Genomic DNA, 20,736 nt, shown 5'->3' on the forward strand with positions numbered 1-20,736 from the left:
CGAGTCAACAGCAGACTCAGAGATTAGCAAATCCTGACTCACTGTGCAAAACATAGCAGACTCGTGCGGACTCAGAGCCGTAACCGTATTGCAACAGATCCAGAGATCCAGCAGACTCGTCGTCATGCATTAGTCAACAGCAGACTCAGATTCGCCAAATAACCCTTTTTTTTGTGATCAACATTTTTTATTAAAGCAAAAGAGACTGTGTAGCGGAGGTTAATGTAACGTTAGTTTAATATGCTTGTGAAATGCAACAACTTTTCGGTTTCACCGGTAGGATTTCTACGCTCTTGGTGATGCTGACTCATATGACTCAAAGGACTCGTATGATCCGGATCTCTTCAATGACTGACTCAGAAGACTCAGAGTCCGTAAAAGGATCCGGATTTGCCATCTCTAGCATAAAGCAGACTATTCACGCTAACGAAGGATCACTTCTTCTTCAGGGCAGGGAAGGCTACGCAGTACGCAGGCTACTGTCCCGCAGCTGCTGCCTCTCTGTTGGACTCCGGTACTGCACATTACTCACGAGAAGTTGTAAAAAAAAAAAACTAGTGGGGGGCGAACGCACTAACCACTCCACCAGCACCACAGCGCGTGCTGGATGAGAATGTCTGGCGTGCCAGATTTGGCCCGCGGGCCGCCAGTTGATGGTGACTGCTCTAAAAGATACATGCTTATTCCAGCATTCTGGTCTTTAAGACTTAGAATACAAGTTTGTTAAAAGTACTCATAAGACATTTTGTGCTGTGAGACTGATGGAAAATAAACAGCCTTTGATCGGTGTGCCGCAGGGGTGTCACAGAAATGAACAGACAATTAGGTTGCTTAAAGTCCCAAACAATGTCACACTTAACAGCATTGCAGAGAGACACGCATGCAGAGAAAAGAAGAGAAGGAAGGAGAAAGCATGGGGTAAACCGGTGTAATCGGAGAGGGTTAGAAACACTTGATGCTCAAGAACGAGCTGGCACAGAGTTAGAAAATGTGGGGCAGTGTTATCCTCCAACACCAAGCATACAGTAGTGTTTTCACCACATTGTTTGTATACGTTCTGACTATTGCAGCATTTTTTACATGAGAACCAAGCAAAAGGCTCCATTTACATTAAGCCATCTCAGATTGTAAAGACTATTTTGTGTGAAATGACCTGCATCAGCACTAGTGCTTTCGCTCTCTACAGGATTTTGCAGAGACATCTGCCCGCAGTAAAAACGGCTGAACAATCGAAAAAGGCCAATCTTTTCTTCTTCATCCTCTATTCAATTGTGTTACGTCCCCACTAAGGCCTAGGGGACCTGGAGACAATAACATAAACCAATAAAAATGAGGGAGTCAGCGTAACAGTTGACAAAAGGTTTATTTTGTGTAAACCCCGAACCAAAAAAAAAGAAACAAGCATAACAAAACCAGGCCTATCTCTACATCTACCCTTCGAAACGAAAACTCAAACAAAATAACCCTCACTAACTAAACTACAAAGAATTTGCCAAAACGATATACAGGGGAGGCAACAATCTGCTAACCTAGTGTGTCTAGTGTGTTAAAGGAACTTGCCAGTATCCCTTTAACATGTCCAGCTTAATGGCAAATTGTGCAGGACCAATTTCATCGATGCAGTCATCAATGAGCGGTAATGGGTGTGCATCGGGGACAGTGACAGCATTAACCTTGCGAAAGTCAGTGCAGAATCTGGGACTTCCATCTGACATTAGGCGCATTCACACTGCGGTACTTTTCCCACAAAGCTTCATGCGAACTTAGTTCATGATCGCGTTCACACCAAAAAGAGCCGGTACTAAAATTAGTTCATGCGAACCTTTTTACCCCCTCGAAAGTCCCTGCTAGAGAGCAGGGACTTTCGAGTGGCTCTTTTGTGAGAAAAGAGCTATACGTCTGATTGGCTGGGCGGATTGCAAACCACGCCCCGTAAAACTCCCAAAAACTTTTGTGAAGCCGCCATTTTATTATCCTTGCATTAGCATTATTAGCATTAGCCCAGCGCAGAAACGCAGAGAGACTAACTTATGGCAACATAAAATAAAACATGGGAGCGGTGGAGATGAGGAGGTATCGGCGTTCTGGCGATTTACTCGGAAGGCTTCAGTAGAAGCTGCTGGGAGTCCCAGCCAGTCCCCAACTCCGGGGACTTCCGGCCGGGGACTTTGGGCGGCAGTATACACCGTGAAGTGGTTTGCGGCCTGCCAGTAAGCCCAAAGCAGAAGAAGAAGAAGAAGAAGTGACGTCAGCGGCTTCATTTGCCTAATCCACCCCCAGAGACTTTTTACGGTGTGAACGCGATCTGTACTTAGTTCATGCGAACTAAAGCGTTCGCATGAACTAAGTTCGCATGAACCTTTGTGGGAAAAGTACCGCAGTGTGAATGCGCCTTTTGTGTCTAGCACACAAGGGGAACTCCAGGGACTGGAACTAGGCCTTGCAAATCCGTTTTTAAGTAGATACTCAACTTCTCTTTCCATAACCTCTCTCTTAACTGGGTTAACCCTGTACGCACGCTGTTTGATGGGCGAGGGGTTGGTCAAAACCACATCATGAGCTAGGACAGAAGTTTGTGAGGGACTGTCATTAAAAAGACATGCAAAGTCAAATATCAGTTTCTGTATATCACTTCCTTGGATATCAGGAAGATGAGACAAGTAATTGAGCAAATCAGCCAATACCTCAGTATTGCTTAGTCTTGCCCCCTGTGGTGTTGCACTGTGCATCACCAACTCATCCTCATTTGAGCTCACCTATGAAACTGAAGCCATAGGAGAGACTGCTGTCTCCACCTGGTGAGCTTTAGAAGACTCACTTTGGTCATCCCTGGTGCAGTACTTCTTCAGCATGTTGATATGACACACTCTGGTAGGACGTCTGCGGTTAGGTGTTTGAATGACGTAGTTTGTTTCACAGAGCTTCTTATCTACAACATAAGGACCAGCAAATTTAGTAGACAGAGCAGAACCAGGTACAGGCAATAGAACCAACACCTTGTCACCTGGCTGAAACAAGCGCGCTACCGCCTTCTGGTCGTAGCGTTTCTTCATGTTCCCCTGGGTAGAGGTCAGAGCTTCCCTAGCCAAGGAGCAAGCACGATGTAGACGATCCTTAAGTTTGGCGACATACTCCGGGATACTGCAAACTTTTTTCGTTGGCATGATCAAATGCTCTTTAAGAACTCTGAAAGGACCTCTGACCTCATGTCCAAACACTAGCTCAGCAGGACTAAAACCTAGAGACTCCTGAACAGTTTCACGGGCAGCAAATAACACTAAAGGAACACCGTCATCCCAATCTTTATGAGACTCGTGGCAATGTTTTCTTAACATGCATTTCATAGTCTGGTGAAACCTCTCTAATGCCCCCTGACTTTCAGGATGATATGGGCTGGATGTCACATGCTTGATACTTAAGGTGTCAAGTACCCGGGCAAACACTTTAATAATAATAATAATACATTTTATTTCGAGGCGCCTTTCAGGACACCCAAGGTCGCCTTACAGTGCATTTAAAAGTTAAAACAGCTAAAACGGAACACAATTTAATCGAACCGACAAGGCAAGACAGCAGCATAAAGCATAAAACAGGCAAGACAAGAGTGTGGAGTGACGGAGTGAGAGGGGGATCTGTAATAGCAGGTTGAATGTGTTTTAGAGTGAGTAGGGCAGTTTAAACAGGTGTGTTTTGAGGTGGGATTTGAATGTCGTGATGGAGTCAGACTGTTTGATGTGTGGAGGCAGAGAGTTCCAGAGCCTGGGTGCGGTGCAGCTAAAAGCCCTGGCTCCCATGGTGCTAAGGCGGGAGGTGGGGACAGTCAGGAGTCCGGCTGAGGATGAGCGCAGGGAGCGGGAGGGGGTGTATTCCTGGAGGAGGTTTGAGAGATAGGTGGGGGTGAGGTTGTTGAGGGCTTTGTATGTAAGCAGAAGGTTTTTTAGTCAATCCGGTGCTGAACAGGGAGCCAGTGAAGTTGGATGAGGATGGGGGTGATGTGGTCAGACGATTTGGTACAGGTAATGATCCGGGCAGCCGAGTTTTGAATGATTTGGAGTCTGTTGAGTAGTTTTGTGGGTAGGCCAGAGAGGATAGCATTACAGTAGTCAATCCGGGATGTGACAAATGCATTAACCAGGATTTCGGTGCTGGATTGTGAAAGGGATGGACGGAGTCTGGAAATGTTGCGGATATGGAAGAAGGCAGTCCGGGTGATGTTTTTTATGTGGGGTGCAAACGAAAGGGTGCTGTCCAGGATGACGCCAAGGCTTTTGACTTGGCTGGTGAAGGATACAGGGAAGCCGTCGATCATGATGCTTGGGGGTGGGGTGGTTAGGATTTTGGAGAGGGTGTTTTTTGAGCCGATGAGCAGGGCCTCAGTTTTACTACCATTTAGCTTCAGGAAGTTCCTGCTCATCCAGCTCCTGATATCCTGGAGGCAGGTGGTGAGGGAGGTGGGCGGGAGGGCGGTGTTGGGTTTGGTTGAGATATAGACTTGCGTGTCGTCAGCATAGCAGTGAAAGTGGATGCCATGGTGACGGAGGATTGTGCCTAGTGGGAGGAGGTAAATGATGAATAGGAGTGGACCCAATACTGACCCCTGGGGGACACCCAGTGAAACAGGAGAACACCCTGACCTGTAGTTCCCCAGCTGGACAAACTGTTGTCTGTTGGTAAGGTAGGAGGAGAACCAGGAGAGTGCAACACCAGTGATCCCAATGTCAGCCAAGCGTTCCAGGAGTAGTGGGTGGGAGATTGTGTCGAAGGCAGCGGTGAGGTCGAGGAGATGAGGAGGTGAGCAGTCCAGAGTCAGCTGCACGGAGGAGGTCGTTGGTGATTTTTAACCAGAGCTGTTTCGGTACTGTGCGGAAACCAGATTGGAAGGGTTCATGGAGGTTGTTTGAGTCGAGGTGGGACTGGAGTTGAGCGGCAACCACCCTTTCAAGGGTTTTGGAAATGAAGAGAAGGTTGGAGATGGGCCTGTAGTGGTTAAGGTCAGCTGGGTCAGCATTGGGTTTTTTGAGGGTGGGTGTGATTGCAGCCATTTTGAGGGTGGGGGGTACAGTTCCAGAAATGAGGGAGGAGTTCATTATTTTTGTGATCATGGGGGAAATGGACGGCAGACAGGCTTTGATGAGGGTAGTGGGGAGGGGATCAAGCTGGCAGGTGGTGCATTTGGCTTTGCAGATGAGCTTGGAGATGGTGGCTTCTGATGCTGGAGTGAAGTTGGAGAGGGTGCTGGTGGGTGGTTGGACCGTGGTGGCCATCCAGAGTGGGTACTTTAGACATGAAGTTGGTACCTTGGTCTGTTTGAACTACCTTCAAAATCTCTGGTTTTGAGTGGGCAACGGCTAAAATGAAAAGGAAAAGATGTATTTACAAATATGTAAACGATACATCATTTGTAAGTAAAAAACTAATATTATTACCCGAACTCAACAGTGTAAGAGTGCACTACATATTGTATTGCTACTTCCCGTTTAAACTTGGAGCAAAAACACATACCATAGTGTTGTACTCAAAGTTGAACCAAGCAAAAGGTAGTCCATGCAGGTAAAGACCTTTTTGTTTCAGTCCCAAAAGACTGAGTTCAACTGGGGACTTAAAACCACTTGTTTTTTGTTTGATTTGACTGCATGCATGCACCATCATTGATTATTGCAATTGTTTTCAATGTATATTTATGGTTGAAATGCATTATTGTAACTCTCTTTTTATAAGAGTGGAATAAATGTATTGTTATGTAAAAGGAAAATCTACGTTCATTGAGTGTGAACGCTGTTTAAAGGTTTTCTTTCTAATCCATAGCTGTCAAAAAAAACATTCATTATCCATTCGTAACTTTTGCTTCTGGCTTTATTTATATCCTAAAGGTAGGTTTTGCTTTATTGTCATATAACATAAGGTATAAGGGGGAACATAATTGCCAGTGACTCATCTGTATGCCATCATCTCATTGGTCCATCAGTGTTCATCGGGCACCGTTAAGCTGAAGAGTTTATAGGCATTACAGCATACAGAGCCCACGCACACAGCTGCTGTAGCTGACATAGCTAATGCACACCTCCAAATGTAACTGCACATTAAAAAGGTACGGTGGCTTTGGAGTTACCTCATACAAAACCGTAAATGGTCCGCTCGGGCTGTCTGTGTTTTCTCCTGCAAGTTAAAGAGATGGATCAAACTAAGAATAAAAAGGTCATTTTTTCTTAAATGACAGCTAGCAAAGACAAGCCAACTACAACACTTCAATTCACATCAACTAACAACTGCACGAGAGAAAACAATGCTATAGGAATCAGTGAGACTCCCTTCAACCCTTTATGTCTAATATACATCCAGCTAGAATCCATCAGAAGCTTGTTTATAATAAGGTACACTGAACATTCACCAGTTCAAGCAATGTATGACCCAAGTTGCAGTCAGTAGATTTGTAATTTTGAAAGAACATGTCATTGACTACTGCTTGTTAAATCAGATAGAGGATTGGAACAATAGGTTTTATACATCCGTGGTGATACATGCTCAATATTTCCTGAGATGGTTTGAGCACATTAAACAGCCTTTGATGGGTGTCCTGCTTGGGGTGTCACTGAAATGAATAGGATATTTGAATGTGCACTGTCCCGGATGTCACACTCAACTATATATCAGAATAGAAGGGAGACATGCAAAGAAAAGGAGAAGCAAAGTGGAGGAGGCGGATAGAGGAGGTTTAGTAACACTTGATGCCAGTATGAGCTGAAAGACTGGAGGTGGGCATGTCCTCCATCAGCAGCCAAATGTATATTTAGCCCAAAAGCTTAGTGAGAAGAACATATTGTCAGGGACGTAAAGACAGGTGTGAAATGTAAACCTTCACTATGTGGTTACAACTTACAGGTGCAGGAGAGCACGTCTGACCACATCCCCATAGCCAGCATTGAAGGACAATTTGCACCACTCGACTGCATTCGACTGCACTCGACAAGACCAGGAAGTAACACCCGCATTACACACTGGAATAATATACTATTTTACTAGAACAGCAGTATCCCAAAACACAATTTTTAGCATGATATCAAATATGTGTTATGTCTTTACATTTCGTATAAACATGCTTTACACAAAAATCTAAAATAACCACATTTTTAACATGAAAAATCACAGTTCTATTAACAGTCAAAGTCGAGATTTTTGGTAAATTAGTCGAAACACTGATTAATAAACATCTTCAATCAATCAATGTTTATTTATATAGCCCAATATCACAAATGTTACATTTGTCTCAGTGGTTTTCACAGTGTGTACAGAATATCAGTATGACAATAGTATGATCATACTGAATACATTATTTACTGTGAATGTGTGCAAAAATGTATGGTATATAGCTGTCTAACAGAAGTTAAATCCATTTCTCACTTATTCTGACAATGTACTTAACCCCAAATAAAAGAACCCAATAAAAAGAGTTGTTAAATAATAGTGAAGTCACGTTGTAATAACAATAACTCATCTCTCTCGAGTTTTCCTTTTGAGCTTTGCCAAAAGCCACTGTGTCAATGTTGTCCTACTTGGGTTGCCGTCAGTAGTTGTCCAATATGGCGGACCATCTCACACATGCGCACTGCAGATCGGGCAGAGCTGCAGATCGGGTGTCACTACCCGATCCGTCCCCCTGCCCGATCAGTACTACGCATGTGCGAGATGGTCCGCCATATTGGACAACTCCGGAAGGCAACCCAAGATGGACACTTGACACAGTGGCTTTTAGCAAAGCTCAAAAAGAAAACTCGAGAGAGATGAGTTATTGTTATTACAACGTGACTTCACTATTATTTAACAACTCTTTTTATTGTAATAACAATAACTCGAGAGAGATGAGTTATTGTTATTACAATAAAAAGAGTCATCCGGAGTTGTCCAATATGGCGGACCATCTCGCACATGCGCAGTACCGATCGGGCAGGGGGACGGATCGGGTAGTGACATCGGGTAGTGACAAGGGCAACCATGCTCGGGGGTTCGCTGCTTTGGGTGTATTTTGTGGCGGAAGTTACTACGCCACTTACAGGCCCGGCATATGTACTACAGTGTCTCCAGCGCTTTCGAGCGGTCTCGTGCGGAAGTACAGCGCCACTTACAGGCCCGGCATATTATATGTGCTACAGCGTTTCCAGTGGTCTCGTGTGAACGGACCATGGAACGGACACGTTAAATGAGCCGAATGCGTGTGAACCAGGGTTCCTGCAGGTTTCACCAACTCAAATCTAATACTTTTTAAGACCTTTTTAAGACCACTTTGAATAGAATTTAAGACCTATTTCACGGCAAGAAAGTATGAGGGAAAATTGCTAGGAAAGAAGAAATACGTCCCATAATTACTTGCGAAGTAAATGTATTCATGTTCAACATAAGAACGATGACTGAACATAACAGCATAACGGTACACAGAACTGTGTTAGACAAAAAGTGTGTATGTCTCTGTATGTATGTATCAGTGACGTGCGGTGAGGTTCATGGCTGGTGAGGCACTGACTCTTTCAGAGTCAGATTTACAAATATTATATGTTGACCTTAATCGAAATATTCTGTTATTGTCAAAAGCTTTTTTAGTCTGATGCTATGATTAATTTTAAAACAGACAAAAGGATATCCAAAATCGAAATATTGGATTGTTCTTTCTTAGTAAGATCCCATTTTCATTACAATTGTGGTCTTACCTTGACTTGAAGATGAAGTCCATGCAATCCTTCTGGACAACAATCTCTATTACTTTTTTGTAAAAGTCCTCCTTATCTCTCTAGTTTCAAAACTCTAGTTTGTTGTTTGTGTCTACCGTCTCTGAGAATAACAGTAGCAACAAGAACCTGTGGGCTCTCATAAATCACATTTACAACACAGATCAGTGGAGACATTTTATTATTATTTAGTTTTTCTTTAATTGTTTTAAATATATAAATATAATATTTTGAGAATTCATAACTTTGGAGGACAGCAGGCTATTACTAATATTTAAAAAAATGACATCTCACAAGAAGAAAAGCACAGATGGGATTTAACAATCAGAAAGCCACTGAGTGAGTTTGATTTCGGATTACAGCGACACACACAGTACGAGGTTTATTTAAAAAAAGGGGGGAGGTTTCTTAGGAGTGTGCTCCCTCTCACTCCTGTACACTGTCCTCCGGATTCCTGCTGGACTCCAGAGTCGCGAAGAGCCCATGCAAAATTAAATTAAATGTGTCTACTTTTACTACCAGATGTGCTGTCGATTTCTGCAAAAGTTGCAGACTTCTCATCCACGATTATGTCACTTCCGCCGCCGCCTAAAACCCAGGAGGTATACGATCTAGCACTAACCGCGTCCACACCACCTCCGCTTTTAGGGTTGACGTAGACCAGGGGTGGCAAACTCATTTCAGTTAAGGGGCCACATACTGCCCACTTTGATCTAAAGTGGGCTGGACCAGTAAAATCATAGCATAATAACCCACAGGCCCTACATAACGACAATATTTCTGTTTAAGTGCAAATAAGTAGGCTACAAGTACATTCGGAAAATGTCCACATGTAATGAGACGCAAAACATTATGAACAAACTGAAATGTATTAAGACAAACAAGTGCAATTTCAAGTGCTACACACATGTTCTTTACAACAGATCACAGTTTCCACCTGAACTGACTCAACACAAAATAAAAATAAAAATGTGGGAGCTATTAAGTGAGGAGTTTGAGTTACCTCCCTTGCCTTGAAAATATAGAATTTCTATATTGAAAAAAGTTGGGGCAGTGCAGCCACAGTGTCACATAAAAAATCAAACAATTTTTTGCCAAATGAAGCTGCTGATTGACATTATAATACACAATGTTCAGTGACATAATAATAATACAACATGTTCAAATATTTCAGTAGGTTCTTATTTTCACAGAACTGAGGTCACAGAACAGTAGGTAAACTCACTGATTAATTTGCTCCTGAAACTTGACATCTTTTAGCCCTTACAAGGGCATCAATATCAGGCTTAAAATCCTGACTAGCAGCCAATTTAATTATTTCATTCAGGCACTTGTGTGTGACTCTTGAGCGCAGCTTTGTTTTAGTAATGTTCATTACAGAGAAAACCTGTTCACAAAGGTAGGTGGTCCCAAACATGCTCAAAACGTTTGCTGCCATGGCTGTCAATTTGGGGTATCCTGGCAAAAGATACCGATAAAATCTGCCCAAGTCTGACGAGGCAAATTTGTCCTTTAAATCCTGATCACATTGTAAGTTGATTATCTCAAGTTGTATGTCGATGGGCAGATCCGCAGCCTTAACTGCAAATGGCGAGCGAAAAACTGCAAACTCTGTCTCAAGCTCACCAAAGACCTGAAACCGCCGCTCAAACTCCCACAGCAATTCCGTAATTTTGTCTTTGTACCGACTCATGTCAGCAGTAACTCCGGTCATATGCACATTTCTTAGATGAGGGAAATGAGCAGGGTCACCACTTGACAGCTGTGTGTGTCTCCCACAAAGCCAGCTTCAACTTAAATGAGCGTATGCTGTCATAATATTCTGTGACAACTTTTTTGCGACCTTGCTTATGTTCAGATTATTCAAGTGCTCTGAAATATCCACCATAAATGCAAGGTTCTGCAGCCATTCTGTTTTTTTTTTTATTCATGCACTGGCTTACCCTTTTTCTCCATGAACTGTCCAATTTCCTCGCGTAGATCAGAAAAACGCTTCAGCACGGCACCTTGGCTCAACCACCTTACTTCAGTGTGATATGGTAGGCTACAGATGATGTCTTTATCACTGAGGAAGCTGTCGAACTGACGATGATTCAGCCCTCTGGCTCGGATGAAATTAACAGTTTGGACAACCACTTTCATGACGTGATCCGTTTTTAACGACTTGCAACACAATGCCTCCTGGTGCAAAATACAGTGGAATGTCCAAAAACGATCTCCTCCATTTGCTGCTTGTACTTTCTCCCTGAATTTCGTCGCAACACCTGCTTTTTTCCCCGATCATTGATGGTGCACCGTCTGTAGCCAGACTGACAGCACGGGTCCAGTCCACTCCGACCCTGTCCAGTGCTTCAACGAGAGCGCTAAAAATGTCATCCGCTTTAGCAGTGTGCGAACTATACCACGGTCTCCGGGGGAGCCGGGATTTTTTTGTGTGTGGGGGGGGGGGGGGGGGGTAAATGCTGATCCGTGCATTAATAGCAACAGCACAGACATAGGCCTATTATAAAGAGAAAATCTGTTGCACACGGGGTGGTGCCACAGGTCTACATTTACATGAAACGTCCCGATGGATCATGTTCATGTCAACAGATTTCCCGAGCATGTATGGGCTACGCAAACTTCGATCAACTTGATTATAAATAATCCACGGACCACCAATGTAATGTTTGACTGTTTAATGAAATCAACTTAAAATGACTCAAAAACAGGCTACATTGTTTCACATAGGCTATAGCCTATTATGGCTGTAGCCTACACAGAGCCGAACACATGCGATAAGAGCAGCCAGCGGCACCAACCATGAACAATATTAATATTAATAATACAGCTATAGCACAACACAACCCTCTCACTGCCTGGAGAGACGCGACGCCACACACACAACACAACGATGCACATAGCTCTTCAGCCCCCAAGTTAACGTTAGCTGTCAAGTTAGCACTAGCACTGACCTTGGCTCCCTCCTCTCTCGGTTCTGTTGTAGCAGCAGTCACAACGTACGATGTGCTACCACCAGCTACATTCGGTTGGTCTTCTTGATCAGGTTGTTTGGCCGTCTTTTTAAAGAAATTGCCCAAAGTAAGTTGTTTTTTTCAGCAGCAGCAACAATGCCTGGTAAACATGCAGTGACAACTAAACGAGCTTGTGAGTGAGTGGGTAGTGGGTGGAGCTGCGGGCAGCGTGCAAGCAGGCGAAACTTTTCATGAATCATAAACTCTAAATATAATTTTATTTAACTTATTTTACACCTTTGGAAAAAAAAAAACATGCCCAAAATGGAATTTATTTGGTCATCATATCAGTATTTTAGAGAGCTCCCCCCAGGGCCGGACTGGGACAATAAGTCAGGCCGGGAATTATACACTCAGCCAGGCCACTACCAGTTGCCATTCTGCTGGATTTATTTGTAAATATTTACAGCGTAGCTGCCCATAGTGATAGCTCTATAGTTTAAATCTACCCAATAATAAACATATGGACAGGGGTTACTATTTAAAAAAATATGCAAATGTATTTGGGAACCTATCCATGTGAACATATTTTAAGTGGGGGTGGACCTCAAATCCTCTAGGGGGGTCTGGGGGCATGCCCCCCAGTAAGATTTATTTTAAAATGTTGGAGTTTAATGCATCAACCTGGTGCATTTTGAGGGGAAAATAAAGAGACTACACCTGGAACACCCATATGAAACAGAACTGTATACATTTCAATAATCATAAAATCATGGCCATAACCAATAACATATGAAAAACACTGAAAGTTGTTTATTTATTTATTTTTGGTTCATTTATAGTTGTGAGTGTGTCTGTACTCCTGAATCAGCCTCCCCTGTCTCCCTCCTCTCCTCCCTGCTCCTCTTTGAGGCAGCAGCAAAGACTAGTTTTAGCTCTCAACAAGTTTTACAAGTGTATCTTACCTTCTTTCTTTTTATTCATGCATATTTTACTAATCACTCCCCCCTCAAATGGAAATATGGGTTTACATAAATGGTGACCAAACAGTTTGAGCCTCGCAACCGTGCCGCGCCACACTATGTCATAGGTGCGCCGTGTTTGCGGCTCCCTCCGCAAGATGAGGCTCCCTCCACAAGATGAGACTCCCTCCGCGAGATGAGGCTCCCTCCGCGAGGTGAGGCCCCCTCCGCGAGGTGAGACCCCCTCCGCGAGGTGAGGCCCCCTCCGCGAGGTGAGGCCCCACGCAGTGTGTGTGATCAGCCTGTAGGGAGGGACAGCCCTGTCGGCAGGCCACATCATGTGTGGACAGACAGCACCCTGTGTGAGGCAGACCCACATTTGCGCAGCGTTGCGTTCACAATACATTAAAAAAAAGGAAAATTGCCAGGCCAGCAGGCCACTTAACAGGCCAGGCCATCGGGAAACCTCCCGGTCCTCCCGATGGCCAGTCCGGGCCTGGCTCCCCCCAAATTTCACAAACCATGTTCCCAGGGGAGCTCATGTCACCACTAGGGGAGCTATAGCTCCCCCTGCTCCCCTCCAGTTCGCACCCTGCGCTTTAGTGGTGTCTGTCATAGGAACCAACTCAAGGAACTCTTCGGTGACCGTCAAAGTCTCATCAACACCACAAATGAATATGGCCAGTTGAGCAACATCTGTAATGTCAGTGCTCTCATCTATTGCAACTGAAAATGCTACGAATGACTTGACTTTTGTTTTTTTCTGGCTATCCAAATCTTCTGAAAGATCGGCAATCCTATCCTTCACGGTATTCCTCGTTAGACTAATGTTGGCAAAAGCCTGTCGCTTCTCAGGGCACACGATTTCTGCAGCCTTCAGCATGCACGTTTTCACAAACTCACCCTCAGAGTATGGCTTTGAGGCTGATGCTATTTCGTTAGCGATGAGATAGCTGGCTTTCACTGCTGCGTCACTTATATCTCGGCTCCGGGTAAAAACGGCCTGTTGTTTCTTTAGACCTGATTGCAGGTCATTTATCTTCTCTTTTCTCCGTTGTCCTTGCAAGCAGTCGTATTTCTCTCCATGGTGAGTCTCATAATGGCGGCGAATATTATATTCTTTGGGCACAGCAACTTGCTGCGAACACACCAAGCATACAGGTTTTCCATTTACCTCTGTAAAAAAAATAGGATGCAGTCCATTTGTCTTGGAAAACTCGGCACTCCGTGTCCACTTTTCTCTTTTTTGACAGAGACATGGGATGAGGGTATCAGAGGTTATTGACTGCAATCACTACTCTTACTCATTACTTGTTTTACAGTCTGGATGCGCTCTCACTGGTACCGGTGCGGTAGTGCGCCCACTAGTGGAAGGATTCAAAATAGCAGTTTTTTTCCCCTCCTCTCATAGCCTACTTAGCAAAGTCCTTCAGCTCCGTGGGCCAAGCTGGAATGCCTCCCTGCGTATGTTTTCCATCCCTGACGTAGACTCAAACGCTGCCCGGAGGTCCTCCGGTGTTGTTGTGGGAGTAGCTGTGCTAGCTAACGCTGCATTTGCAAAACAAACACTAATTTTGTTTGCAAAAGGTGCAGGGGGCTTCAAACATGTTCCCCTCCACTGGTTTCAACCAAGCACTAAATTCGATGTTTTCCAACCAAACACGGTTGAACTTAAACTTCCCCATATTCCTTTGTAAGTAGATTCGAAGATACCTAATTTCTGACTGCCGCTAGCTGAAGCTTGATTGTTAGGTTACTAGCTGGATGTTCTCCGATAAGGGGCCGGGGGAAACAAAGTTAATGATTACTGGTTCCATGTTGATTTATTTCAATGCAAATTGTTTGGGGGAACTGAAAGGCTGTTTCTGTTCACAAAAATGAACAGAAACAGCTCTATTTCTGTTCACAAAAATGTTCAAAAAGAGGTAACCACAAAGCGATATTTAACTGAAAACACTAGGGAAATGTTTACTCAGAATTTTTCTTCCACACTTGCCCCTGCTAACATCTCAGTAAATGAGCTAGTAGATCATTTTAATTCAAAAATAAAAATTGTTATAGATGCCATTGCTCCAACTAGGGTAAAGGAAGTGACTGGGAAGAAAATATCTCCATGGAGAAAGGCCATGACCATGAGAACAGAGAAAAAAAGAGTGTCGAAAAGCTGAATGCAGGTGGCGAAAAACAAATCTCCAGGTGCACTTTGAAATCTATAAAGAGAGACTTGGCCTTTATAATATGGAATTGAAATTTGCCCGACAGTCTTTCTTCTCTGATATCATTGCCAAAAACAAAAACAACGCACGTGCCTTGTTCGCTACCGTCGACAGACTAACTAACCCCCCAGTGTCAGTAGCCTCTGAATTTCTATCCACCAGGGCGTGCAATGAATTTGCCTCCTTCTTCACTGACAACATTCAGAAAATCAGACAAGCAGTCAGTGCCTCTGCATCAGGAACAGCAAATGTTTTGTCTGATGATAAAACCCTAGAGGACATTATACAACTTCTGAAATCCTCCTCTTGCTGCCTTGATATTATTCCAACAGGGTTTTTCAAAAAAAAAATTCCTTGCATGGCCTCAGATCTACTTCATATAGTAAACAAGTCTCTTCACTCAGGTATCTTTCCACAGACCCTGAAAACGGCAGTCATTAAACCGCTCTTAAAAAAGCATAATCTAGACGCTTCAGTAATGAACAATTACAGGCCCATATCAAACCTCCCACTTCTAGGTAAAATCATTGAAAAAGTAGTCTTTCAACAGTTGAGTAATTTCTTGCATTTAAATAGCTGTTTGGATGTGTTCCAGTCAGGATTTCGTCCAAACCACAGCACTGAGACTGCTCTTGTAAAGGTCTTCAATGACATCCACTTAAACACAGACATTGGCAGAACTTCAGTGTTAGTATTATTATATCTCAGTGCTGCGTTTGACACTGTTGACCACAACATATTACTAGACCGACTAGAAAACTGGGTGGGACTTTCGGAAACAGTTCCAAATTGGTTTGAATCCTACCTAAAGGACAGAAACAACTTTGTTTCTATAGGTAAATACAAATCTGAGTTGACAAATATGACATGTGGGGTTCCTCAAGGCTCCATCTTGGGGCCTATTCTTTTTAACATCTACATGCTACCACTGGCTCAGATAATGAAAAACAACAAAATAAGTTACCATAGCTATGCGGATGACACATACATTTACATAACCATTTCACCAGGAGATTATTCACCAGTTAAAACACTGAGTAAGTGCATTGAACAAATCAATGACTGGATGTGTCAGAACCTTCTCCAATTAAACAAAGACAAAACTGAGCCAAGGTAGAACGTATAAAAGTTAGCGCTGAGCTTCAGTCTGCAATGTTCAAAACAACAGATAAAGCCAGAAATCCAGGTGTAGTCATGGACTCTGACCTGAGTTTCAACAGTCACATTAAAACAATTACTAAATCAGCCTATATCACCTAAAGAATATATCTAGGATTAAAAGACTAATGTCACAGCAGGAATTGGAAAAACTTGTCCATGCTTTTATCTTCAGTAGACTGGACTACTGTAATGGTGTCTTTACAGGTCTCACTAAAAAAATCTATTAGAAAGCTGCAGCTGATTCAGAACGCCGCTGCTCGAGTCCTCACTAACACTAAGAAAGTGGATCACATCACTCCTGTTCTGAACTCTTTACACTGTCTTCCTGTTTGTCAAAGAATAGATTTTAAAATACTGCTGCTGGTTTATAAAGCACTGAATGGTTTAGGCCCAAAATACATTACTGACCTCCTGCTAAATTATGAACCATCCAGATCTCTCAGGTCTTCAGGGACTGGTCAGCTTTCTGTCCCAGAGTCAGAACTAAACATGGAAAAGCAGCGTTCAGTTATTATGCTCCAAATATCTGGAACAAACTCCCAGAAACCTGCAGGTCCGCTGCAACTCTTACTACTTTTAAATCCAGGCTGAAGACTTATCTTTTTGTCGCTGCTTTTAATTGAAACTGAGCCGTTGTGTTCATCAGTAAAGTGGAACTTCTGTGTGAACTATTCATATCTTAAACTGCACTGTAACTTTTTATTCATGTACTTTTATTCATGTATTTTTTCTTTTAATGTTTCTTTTATTATCTTTTACTGTTTTTAAATGCCTTTGTCTGAATGTCTTTCATTTTTGTAAAGCACCTTGAATTGCCTTGTGTTGAAAGGTGCTCTATAAATAAACTTGCCTTGCTATTACCATACTGGTTACTTTGCAGCCCGGACATTTCCCCCAAAACACATTTAGACGTGATCGCAACACAGAAGTACCTTTCAAATCCGATAATTTTTAAGACCTACTAAATCATATGTAAGACCTTTCTTATTTTTTTTTATCATATTTAAGACCTTTTTAAGGCCTTCATTTCTGATTATCAAATGTAAGACTTTTTAAGACCCCGCGGGAACCCTGTGAACGGAAGAGTTTTTTGAAAACGAATTCGGTGCGTTAACGCAAATGTTCCTGTGTAAATGGAAAATGAAAGGTTAATGTCCACTATGTTTGTATATGTACATGTATGCGGAACTGCAGGACGGAGTCCAGAACAAAATGTCCTTACGGGGACAATAAAGTATATCGTATCGTAATCCTCTGCGCGCATACATAGATATTAACATCAGCATGGCTAAAGAAGAAGCACATTTGAGCAAAGCTTAAGAGTGCAATGAAGGAACATGAAGCACTGCCTTTTACACTAAATGTAATGACTGTTTGTAACCATGATCGAGAAGAATAGTGAAAAAATGTAATACAACTTTAAAATTTCTTTCAATCTTTTGTTACTCATTAATGAAAATACAATCTTGTATACAGCCGTATTTCAAGATATATTTAAAAATGTTGGATTTAAATGGACTGTAAGAGTTGTGTGAATATATTTATAGTATAGATATTGGCAGTAAACAAATAATCAATACATATTTAAAAGATAGGGAAAACCTTACATTCAATACACTTTATAAACAGTAAGTCTATAGATAATCTAGATTTTGTTCTTCTAATGTATGCTTAGAGGTGTAATATGACATTCAGAGCATTGATATCATATGGGGATGTTTCTGGATGAGATGTATATCACTGTCCTGTCCCCTGTAGTGTTTAGGAAGCATAACACCTCCCATTTACCTCAGGTTAGCACTGTTTGCTATGTCAGCATGTAAGCTGTTGTTTGTATTGTCCTGGCTGTTAGCAGTGTTACTGTTAGCCAGTGCCATGGTGAGTACCCTATGGAGGCAATCCCTTTGATCTGAATTTCATTTTCAGCCCCTTAAAGTGGTAAATGTGCTTATTAAATAAAGGGTGAGCAGTGAGAAACTGTAAACAGCAACTGACCCCATTAACTGTTGTTTCTTAACTACACTGTAGAATTACCATTGCCCACAATAGCTGCCTCGATCCATTTCACTTTACAAAGCCGGCAGAAAGATTTACTTTTATCCGTGATTTTGAAAGAATGCTTATTTCTCAGATGGTTTGATGTCATGATATCTGTAAGACACAACTTGTTACCCTTTTTCACAGTCAAAAAGTGAACGATGGCCACACATTATTTTAAATATAAAACCAGAAAAGAACATTCGACTCAACTTTGTCCTTAGCATTACTCACTGGTGGGAGTCACTGCTTGCTCTTCTCAAAGCCTTTCAGTCAAGGCTTCACATCCTTGACAAAATATGTATCTTCTAACCTTCACTTTTCAAATGATTCCTTACAGCTCCATCTAACAAATCGATTCTACAAAACCTTGTTAGCTATAGTCATTGGTGCTGGCACTACCAGCATGCACAAACTATTTGAAATGATTACTTGGAAACATCAACATTAGATGAAATTGTTCATATTTTGATATTAATATTATATATTTCAACTGTTTATAAATTAAAGCTAATCAGTGGCATCAGCAAACTCTTCTATAGCTTTTCAATGTTGGTCCATCTAAACTGTTACAATTGGAGCTGTTCAACCCACAAACTCAACTAACTATTTCAATGCCTGCCAACAAATGATCACTGACCAAGATAAAATCATAGTTTTAGAGTGATAAATGAATCAACTTCCATTTAACACTGGGTAATAGTACAGGTAGCCATACACCAATCCAAGAGCCCACAAACGTAAAGCCTTTTCGAAGTAGAAATTAGATTAATAAGCAAAAGTATAATATTGACAAATATTGCCTTGATGTAATTCACGCAATTATGAATTCAGAAGTTAACCTGAATGTTTTCCTCAAAGCAAACAAGTTTTAAAGCGCAGTATTAGTATGTTTGACTGCATGAAGCTCATCCCAGTTAAAATAAGCATAATAAAGCCAAAAACAATATATACACATCCATGTTGTGAGATGAAAGCATACTGTATAAAATAATAGCCAAAAAAATGAACATAATTGGGTGGTGATGGGACTTTTTCCACATTGCCGCACGTCCATGGATCCTCTTCCAACAAAAACTAAACATAGATATAGACAGTCAGCAGAGACAACTGTAATAAAACAGTTTATGAAAAGGCAATCACACACTGATTCTCACATATGTAATATAGTCTACTGTCTTCAACAGATGTCCTGCCTCATCATATATTGTATGTCAGTGTTGTGAGTAGTGTTATCTGCTTGAACACCCCTGAGAGGATGCCCATGTTCCTTTTAGATATAATTTCTTTGTGGCGTGTTTGAAATGTGATCTTTACTTTGAAACATAGACAACTTGTTTTGTCTAACTATATAATTTGTCCTTGGAAGTCATCAGACATTCGCAGCCCCCCCATCTCTTTCTGTTACCACAATGAAGTGAACATATGACACCATGTCATCATGACAAAGGCTAATGGCAGTAAGTCAGAGAAGCTGATGTTGGAACCAGGCTTCATGCAAATTCTGGCACAGGTTCCAGAGTGATGTTACGCACGAGGGCAGCGTGACCTTCCTACTACACATTTGGGCAACTTTTACGCCCAAAACTGTCGGAGTCACTATTTAAACAAATTCGCACATCAACTGCAAAAGGAGCTCACACATACTTGTTAACACTGCTCGATACAAAAATAAACTAGTGTCTCATATTATATGCCAAACATCCAACAAAACAGTCACACAGATGTAAAGGCTGTGATGACAACATATGTTTGGCATGTATGCGCACCTTCAAACCATCACTCCGTCTGGAGCTATTCACCATGACCATTCACACAGCGCCGCTGTCACTTTACCATGACTTTCAACTCGGCGACAGACTGAGGAGTTCAGCCCGTAAATAGCATCTTATCTCTTCACTACAGTCGTGAAGAATTATGTCAAAGTATATCAGAAGCGACACAAAGTATACGCATAAATTAACCAACATAGTCTTCGCAAAGCATGAGAAGGGTTAGTTTCGCCCGTTAAAGGGCTTAGTACACCGCTTTTTACATGCGCGACGCCCTCCCCTTTACTTCCTAATTCCATTTTTCGTCAATATTACAAAGCATTTTCCATATACATGGTTTTATCCTACCTCGTAAAGGTCTCCTGAAGCCATTCTCGGGTGCGGACTCCGGCAGAGCGAGGTTCTTGCCTGCCTTGTTGGCTTTTTTTGGACCCTACTCTCTCGGTGTTTCGCCGAAAGCTCCGATAGACTGGAATTAGCGAGCAGCCGTGTTATTCTGAGCAATCCGCAGTAGCAGATCAGCAGACAGTGTCAATCGAGCCCGGCGCTCTGCGATGGATCGTTCCACACTTTAAACAAACAACCATCGGGGCGGTGCTGTTTACCCAGACCCAAGTCGAGGACTGTCTGAAAATTAGCCCCCAGCTAAAGAATGCACAGCCTGATGGTCTGCATGCGCCCTGTGTTGCAATCCAACTACTCAACGGGAGATGGTATGCTAGATGTCCTGTGTTCACAGAGACCAGCTGAGACAGTTTCCCCTCTATCACCCACTCTGCTCTTTACTGTAAACAGAAGATATTATTTAACCTTGTTTAAGAGTAGGCTACATCAGGAAACATTCAGAATAAACTATTTTAAAGGAGTATGACTTACTGGAAGTTTCACTCCTATAGCTTTAAATTCATGCTCATGCA

At 42.4% G+C, this 20,736-nt stretch overlaps 1 protein-coding gene across 2 annotated transcripts in view; it reads right to left on the reverse strand.

Annotated features, from left to right (window-relative positions):
- LOC117440892 (chromodomain Y-like protein 2) overlaps positions 1–20,464 on the reverse strand; it is a 61,684-nt gene extending 41,220 nt beyond the window's left edge. For both annotated transcript variants that reach the window (XM_034077119.2, XM_034077111.2), the window contains exon 1: positions 20,168–20,464. In XM_034077119.2, the coding sequence (XP_033933010.2) occupies positions 20,168–20,191 (24 nt within the window). In that variant the 5' untranslated portion in view covers positions 20,192–20,464. The remainder of the gene's footprint in view (positions 1–20,167) is intronic.
- Between the last annotated feature and the right edge of the window lie 272 nt (positions 20,465–20,736).

Source organism: Pseudochaenichthys georgianus, chromosome 3 (assembly GCF_902827115.2).
Source record: "Pseudochaenichthys georgianus chromosome 3, fPseGeo1.2, whole genome shotgun sequence".
Taxonomy (NCBI): domain Eukaryota; kingdom Metazoa; phylum Chordata; class Actinopteri; order Perciformes; family Channichthyidae; genus Pseudochaenichthys; species Pseudochaenichthys georgianus.